General features: G+C 38.5%; 1 protein-coding gene across 2 annotated transcripts in view; it reads right to left on the reverse strand.

Moving 5' to 3' along the window:
- The window catches only part of LOC149816805 (thyroid adenoma-associated-like protein), a 38,134-nt gene extending 33,309 nt beyond the window's left edge, over positions 1-4,825 (reverse strand). For both annotated transcript variants that reach the window (XM_089987545.1, XM_089987546.1), the window contains exon 1: positions 1,082-4,825. In XM_089987545.1, the coding sequence (XP_089843671.1) occupies positions 1,082-4,537 (3,456 nt within the window). In that variant the 5' untranslated portion in view covers positions 4,538-4,825. The remainder of the gene's footprint in view (positions 1-1,081) is intronic.
- Between the last annotated feature and the right edge of the window lie 4,023 nt (positions 4,826-8,848).

The following is an 8,848-nucleotide window of genomic DNA, read 5'->3' on the forward strand; positions in this document are numbered from 1 at the left end:
AAGAGATGAAAGCAAGAGGTGAGCGGCTGTCACTATTTCAGTGTGAAATCGTGACCTAAACTATTCATTTATAACTTAATTTTTACAGAGGTTTGGATCCGAGTCTGGTGTATCCAGACCCGATTAAAATATAACGTATATTGTACACATTTATTTTTACATGGATCGGGTCGGATCCCGGGTTGGATCCTTTTGCACCTTTTTCAAGAAGACTCGGTTGTTCTTTAGAAATGATGCATCGGTTGAAGAAATCATGCAATATTTGGCACCAAGTGCTTTTATCTCATAATCACAACCTAAATTATGGACATGCATAGTTTTCTTAGGAACAACTGAGATTGATGAATTCAAAAAACTATGAACTAGAAAGCAAAATGGGCAGGTAGCAAGAATTGTTGATCCTTTTACCTCTCTATGATGAATTAATAAAAGGAAAATCTATGGGCATTACGATTTATTTTAGAATTTTTATTTTTATTTTAAAAAATTATGATTTTTTACGATACGATACGTATAACCTTCAAAATAACAGTCACCATATAAATAAGAGCAATATCTTGGCAAGGTTTGTCTCTGGAGAACTAAAACATCACTAACCAAATTTAGGAACTAATATTATAAATAATAATTAAAAAAACAAAACTCAAACAACCGAGTTTATCAGATAAGATCATGATATTATTAAGATATTCTCAATTTGAAGTTTTTTCAGAATATCTCAATATTTCATTTGTTTTCTTTTCTTTCCCTGCAAGCCTCAAGATCATGATATTTTTCAAAATATCGAAAGAATCAGTGGCTGGGGAAAATTGCAAACAGAGATACAATTATAATAGCTGATGAAGTTCAACCAAACTATTTCAGCATATCCACTATAAGTCATCATAACTGCATGAAATAAAGTAAAATACGTAGGATTTAATCCAGATAACAACAATATAGCTGCAACTGTGATTGCTTGTTGGAAAGGTATGCCTCCAGACATATTAGACTAAGGTTTAAAATGTTCAATCATTCCCAGAGCTTTTAATTTGAAAAGCAAATAAATTAGCAGCAAGAAGGAAATAAGTAAATCACTTGCCTCTTTCATAGCAAGCCAACAACCAACCATAACAATATGTTCTGCTGGCCTTGCATCATCTACATCTTTCAGATCCTTGCTCTGCATTGCCGACAATGATTCACCTGCACCGATCTCAATTGTCAAATCTGAAAGAAGAGAGCTGTCTTCAACTTGATCATCCAAGTCATCAGCCATATACCATGAATCTGCAGATACCACCCAGAGTGACAAAGAAGTTATCCTTGTAATGAGTTCTAGGAGCTTTCTCAATGCCTCTTTCATTTCATGGCTAATCCTTGTTACCAGTTCTGAATTCCAATCAAGTTCCTCAAAAGTATACCGCAGAGAAAGCAATATTCCATGGACAAAGCTATTCTGGCATGCTTCAGATAGATCTTTCTCACCCTCCTCAACACCCATTTGTAACCAGTCAATAAGTGAGAATACATATTCAGATACAGGACTCTTAAACTTGAAAGTTTGAATGCAATCATTAGACCTGTCAGGACTAGAACCTACTGTAAAATCATCTGCATTAGACCTGTCAGGACTAGAACCTATTGTAAAATCATCTGCAGGATGATGCCATGGAACAATGATATCAGGTGAAGCTTTTACTATCCATCCAAGCTCCAAAACATACTTCCTGAAAATAAGCCTCAAGGTCAAAGCCCCAGCATCGCTCTCTCTAACACGTGGACTGCACACAAGCCTCTTTGCCCACACAATCACTTTTTTGACTTCTGCTTCATGAGATATGCCAGGAAGAGGTGTTGGGAAATCTAGAAGAATGTGAAAGGAACTCTCCCGCAGTCTATCCCAACTATCAACTATCGAGCCAACTAAGAACAAAGTTGAATCTGGCAAAACAATCTCACTGCTACATGGATAAAAAGAGGCAGCACAAGTTGAAGCAGAATCTTGGTGAGAATTTCCTTTGTGTACAACAGGCCAAACATTGATCATTATGAGAAGGAGATCCATAGCCATCATCTTCCTCTCATATGGAGCAGAAGGATAGCATGAGAAAAATAGTAAGCGGCTCAACCATTTCATAAAATGAAAGAGATCCAAAGCTTTTTGCTCTGTTATTTCCATACTATCATTGCCATGATAATCCACACTAGATGCTAGTTCTGATTCTTCAGATGTAACCTTCAAACAAAAAACTGGTTTGCATAAACCTAGCTTTACCTGCCTCTCTAATGCAGTTCTCACACGAGAAAAGAACTTCCTAAACAGACTTGTCCATTTCATCTGAAAAGCAGTTGAAGAACATCGCATATTCAAGGGAATTGTTTTCTTCATGAGGCTAAGTTCCAATGGAGAAGGTAAACTAGAAGTTTTCGGATTTAGAAACAAAGACTCCGCAGCATCTATACGGAGAATATCATCAACATGGGAGAGTGCAGACTCTAGCCACTTCACTAGAACCTTGATTTCTAACCCCTTGATATGGATAACCGCATATTCATGCCCATTTGCAGAAGAGTCACACCACCAATTTATATCTCCTTCAATTAAAGCAAGTGACCGGGCTACCTTAAGGAGAGAGAGCAATGAAGTTACACGCTGATCTTCTGTAAGAGGCAAGGAAAGTTCAGTGTCACGTTCATCATGAATATCAATACCGTTCTTGTGTCTGCTTTGTGTGTTGCATACAAAATGAATCATGGGGAATATACTGTCGACATCAATGACAAGGATCAAGGGAAGTGCATAGGTGTTTAAGTTTGACCGCAACTTAGGCAAACCAGAGACAAGCCCCCGTAAAATAGGAGGCAAGCAAAGACGCCTAAAGGACATGAATCCTCTCTCTACGCCATCACTCTGCCAGCATTCATCTCTCAGTAACTCAAGGAAACATTTCAAGAATGTTGTTGCAGCACAGCATACATCGTCATCTGTGTATGCTTGAATGGTTTCAGATAGGAGATCTTTTGGACACATGTTTAGAAGAGCTTTTGCACCCAAACGCTTCGTAAGAGATGCTAATGGTACATATCTTCCCTTGCAACGGCTGCCTAGACACAAGAGGTCACCAGCAATCTTGGAGTAAAAGGCCTTTGAATCCTGCTTGAAATTTCTAAGAACCACCGCCTGGATATCCAAGAAAAGATCAAATATGAGGTGAACCTGTTTTACTGTCTGATTTAGGGGGTCTTCTAAATTATTCCAAATGATCTTTAGTACGCGGTTAGCCAATGAAACTGAAAATGGAACATAGCTTCCCGATTTGTTTACAAGATCTGACATGAAAGAAGTTTTCACCTGTTGCAAAGCTATCTGGGTGACAGTTAAAGCATGGAAATTGAAATGGCTATCAAATGGGTTCTCGCAATACTCACAAAGTTCACACAAAATACCATCAAAAAGGACAGTCCACACTCCCGAGTCATTTGTTCGACTGCCATCAATATATAGAATAAATCGCATATTAAGCACCGGACGATGAACAGTATTAAGAATGCCTCTTAGCAAACACAGCCTACTTAAAGCAGACAGAGATTGGATATTTGAATTCAATCTCTCCTTCATTTTGCAACCATAACCAACCAATTTCCCACTCTCAGGATTGACATTGTTGAAATTCTCTTGCTCGGCATCAGAGATGGCATCAAAATTATAACCAGGACGACAAAAAACTCCATGAGCAATACACACAGCAAGCTCCCGTGGGCTCATACAAGCTTGCAGAGCAGCACATAAGCTCACTCCAGCACCCACCAGACAATCCCTTGAGAATTCAGACGATTTAAGAACATGGAAAACAGAATCAACGACGACATCGAAAACACCTAATGATTCTTCATTACCTCCCAAACTGACGAATTGCAACGGGAAACGCTGGAGAAGGTAATACAGGCACGACAATGCATCTTGGCATTGCTCCATGACGATGGGCGATGGTCGGGAACCATCTCTGATCTCCGAGAAAACCAATTTCAATCCATTACAAACATCAAACGCAACTTCTCTGCAACAACTTCCAACCGTCTCCATCAGAAAACCAATCCCAGGGTAATTGACAAGAGATAGAGATGCCCGGGCAACCGAGAATCGCTTACCCATAACCCCGTATTCCCCACACAGCAATTTGAAGCAACGATCAAAAGACAGTCGATGGTACGAAAATGAACGATTCTTTGCGAGGACAGATATGAGAACTCGATGCACAGGGAGAGAATTATCCAGAAACAGGATCTCCAGATACAACCGAATAGCTGATTCAACCAGTCCGGCAGGATTCTTTCCACCATAAGAGACGAGCTCGCCAAACGCCGAAGCGACATCTTTCGCTGCATTCACCTGAAGGTAGGTGGAGCTCAGAGACGAGAATTCCCTCAATTTCTCGAAGAGTCGGGAATCTGCGAATTCGGAATCACGGAGGGTGTCGAGGTAGCGGGACGGGAAACTGATGACGCCGTAGGTCCATTTGTGGCGATGCTGCAGAGCTCTCCACTTCGCTGACATCGGGAGACGACGGATCCAAGCAGGAACAGAATCAAGAGATAACGAAGAAGAAACCCTAGGAACTTGGAGGAAACTCTAGAGTTTAGTGGGTTTTTGGATGCAATTTTCAAAAAAAAAAAAAGAGTATCACTCTGAGCTAATATTAAGGAAGGATCAAGGAAGAAGAAGCATCAGTGATGCAGTAGTCCGTGGAACTTAGAGTTTAGGGTTGATCAATCAAAACGTTGCGTGTTTGCCAAGTTAGGGTTTAGGGTTTTAGGGAAAAGCGGGAAAGAAAACTCCCTCCTCTCTTCCTTCCCTCCTTCCCTTCAATGAGAGAGAGAAATTTTAGGGTTTCAAAATAGTTGGGCGCAGACAGGATTCGATCGGGTGACTTCTTCTTGATGTAGACGGATAGGATTTAGATAGGATATGGGCATATTATTGAATCCAACGTGAGAGGATTTGCAATCCGGTTCAGACATGGATGGGAAAATCTGTTAATGAATGTATGTCACAAGGACACGCATTTGGTGCTGTCTCCGTAGTGTCACAAGCGGACACATAGACACGGAACTATACGGACAATTTTTTAATATTTTAATGTTTAAAGTTTTATTTTAATAAAATTATATTTTTAACATTAAAATATCATAAAGTTGGTTTTTATTGATTAAAAAATTTAAAAATTCTGTATCCTTTGTGTCCTATTTTCCAAAAAAAAAAAAATAACTTTCAAGTTGAACCTCTTTGTGAAGTAGAATCCGATTGATATACATACACATATCTGGATTCCAATGTAAAATATTGATGTTGAATATGACCCATTTCCTGAAACCTTTTGATTGGGTCCAAGTAAATGCTAATCGGCAAATCAAATATCCAAGCCAAACCCAGTTAGTAGACAGCCCTATCGTTTTATTAGGGATGCGAACATGTTGGATTTAGCCATTAGCGAGTTTGACATAATCGGATTCAAAACCAGAATATTAGTTGGATGGGATCAGTCAGTACCGAATTCAGATCCGACTAGCCTGAAATTCGATATTTACGCATAATCGGATGGATTCTGTAGGAAGCAGATCAGGTCATGCTGAACATGAGCGTTTTTGCTCGTGTTGACATCGTGGCCATCCGATTTGCATTTTATAAGCTCAAAAGTCAACAAAACCACGTGCAAACAAACGGCCATGATGTCGGCATGAGAAAAAACGCTCATGTTCATGACCTGATCTGCTTCCTATTCTGTATAATTCAGATTCAAACACTGATGCAAAACTCAATATTGAATGGGACTAACTGGATTTGAATTTGGATCTAACATCAAATTATATCTGACCGGGTGGCATTCCTAGCAAACTGTTTAATCGTACGACTTTGCATTCTAATATTTATTTATTTATGTTTTGATTGACAACATTGCGATATATGTTACCCCTAAACATGGCAGGTAGCTACATCTCATGTTGGGGGTCCCAATGAGCACCACTTATAAGATCCAATCCGGCTAGTATCCCCATGTATGTCTGCATCACATAGCATTGAAATTTGGTGTTGTCACAAAGACTTAAGTACCCTTTACTGTCATTCTCTTCTTTTTCCTGTAACGGGCATAAATGCCCTCCATCTAAAAAACTAAATTGTTGGTTCATGAAAAGGACAAAACTGCCTTCCATCATGATCGCACCAAAATTTCCAGCAAAGTTTGCGTATGTAGCAAGCTTTATCTCTAGGATTTAAATAGTCCAAACAATTCATTTTCGCCCTAAGCAGAAAAGTTTATTGAAGCATCCTTCGCCTTCATCTGTTGTCGCTGGATCATCTGTTGCCTTCTTCTGTTGTCGTCGGAGCAGCCTTTGCTTTCTTCTGCTACTGTTAAAGCATCCTTTTCCATCTTATGCGCAGTGGCAACATCGTTGCCAGCATCTATTGCGTCTACCTTCTGAGTGTTTCTTACTCTACTATTGGATTACCCAAACTCCTATCGTTTCAGTGAGTTTCGTGTAAGGTTTCATTATGCAATCTGAAGGTTGCGATTTATACAATGATTTGTAAGTTTGAATCTGCGATGATTTATAAATTTAAAGCAACAACGATGTGTATTTATGAAGATACCTCAATTTGTAGATAAGTTTGCTAAATTTTACAATGATGTTTACCTATGAAGCCAAATATTGCGATGATTTGTAATCATGATGATCGTTTAACAAATGTGATAATTTATATTATTATATACCTGGTGAGGCGGTTATAACATATAATGATACAGACTAATTTGTATTATTAGTCTGTGGCTTATCAGAGAAGAAATACCCAATCGTTCTATGGGTTGTGTATTAGAGAAGTGATCTGTCAGTCCCATCTATCTGAGTTTTTTGAAAGGTATCAAAATATACTAAAGATTGAGAATGATAAAGACAGAGAAAAAGCGTTGGAATTATATTATGCAGAGGATTATCCATCAGATATTGAGGTTGCGAATCAAAGGAATAATGAGGAAAAACTAAAATTGAAGAATAAGGATGACCAAGAGAAGGCAAAGCAAAGAAATAAGAAGGAGAATAAAAAGCAAAAGCAAAGGAAGAAGGCAGAGGAGAGGGAAAGGCAAAAAAAGAATAAGGAGGAGAGGGAAAGGCAATTGAACAATATAAAGGAGGAGGCTAGGAGGGAAATGCCAAAGATGTTCATTGAGCATAAAGCTATGTGAATGAGGGTAAAGCAAATGAAGGAGGCGAAGGCAATTGAATAAAGAGGAGGAAGAGAAGGAACAGAAGAAGCTTCAGGATGAGGAAGAAAAGGAAAGGCAAAGGAGGAGTTTGAGGAAGAGAAGGAAAGGCAATGGAAGGACAAGGAGGATGAGGAAAAAAAAAAGAGAAACGAAGGAGAAGGAGGAGGAGGAAGAAAATGAAAGAGAAAGGAAGAAGCAGGAGGAGGAAGTGGAGGAAAGTAGAAAACAATATGAGGAAGAGAAGGAAAGGCGACAAAAGGAGAAGGAGGATGAGGAAAAGAAGGAAGGAGAAGGAGAAGGAAGAAAATGAAAGAGAAAGGAAGAAGCAGGTGGAGGAAAGAAAGAAACAACATGAGGAAGAGAAGGAAAGGCGGCGGAAGGAGAAGGAGGACAAGGAAAAGAAGGAAAGAGAAAGGGAGGAGACGGGGGAGGAGGAAGAGAAGAAAAGGGAAAGAAAATAACAAATTGAAAATCAAATGATATCGGTGATGGAGCTAGGGACGGTAGAAGTGAAAAAGCAGTGGGAGGCAGTTGACCAACAAGAAAGGCCTAGGTTGGAGGGATTGGTTGAAGAGGAGAAAAGTGCGACCAAGGTAAATAAATTCGTCATGTCTGTGAAGATTTAATGTTATGTTTAGCGATTATTGTGATAGATATTAATATGTATAGCGATTACTGTGATAGTGTGTGTGCAACCAATATTATTTATAGTGATTAGTAGAATATTATTTATAAGTACAAATGAGACTGATGTACAATTGGTACAAATAATATGTTATTGTGTGTTACAATGAGGTCAGAAGAGAAGTAGAGGACCAGGTGAAAAGCTCGGAGATCGGTGTCAGTGGCCTGTAGTTCTATCGTGGTATGGTCAGCTGAGTGCATATCAGAAGAACCGATTACGAAATATGAACTTTGATGGCCTTTTGGACCAGGAATATTTTAAAACTTGCTGGAAGACCATGACCCACCTGGTAAATAAGTGGAATGATAAAATGAACACATTCTAGTTTGATTCTTTTGAAATCACCATGACCCTAGAAGATGTGGCGCGGATAACTGGCCTTAATTATGTTGGCAGTGTTGTTCTATTACGAAATTTAAAATTCGTAGTGATCATGGTGGTGAATTCGAAAATGAATCTTTTCTAAAGTTTTGTGATATACATGGTATATCTCACAACTTTGCTTTTTCTAAAGCAGTTCCACAAAATGGAGTTGTTGAAAGAAAGAATAGAACTTTGCGAGAATGTGCTAGAACCATGCTTCAAGATAAAAATTTACCAAAATACTTTCGGGCTGAAGCAATAAATACAACATGTTATGTTTTAAAACATGTTCTTATTCGACCAATTTACATAAAACATGTTTTGAATTGTATTATGATCGTATTCCAAAAATCTCATATTTCAAAAATTTTGGTAGTAAATGCTTCTTGTTAAATACCAAAGATAATCTTGATAAGTTTAATTCAAAATCAGATGAATCAATATTTCTTGGATATTTTTCTAGAAGTAAAGCTTATCGTGTTTTTAATAAAAGAACATCTTGCATTGAAGAATCTTTACATATTGCATTTGATGAGAATTGTGAGCAGGTTATTCC

Source organism: Nuphar pumila, chromosome 14 (genome assembly GCF_984573655.1).
Source record: "Nuphar pumila chromosome 14, dmNupPumi1.hap1.1, whole genome shotgun sequence".
NCBI classification, from domain to species: Eukaryota; Viridiplantae; Streptophyta; class Magnoliopsida; order Nymphaeales; family Nymphaeaceae; genus Nuphar; species Nuphar pumila.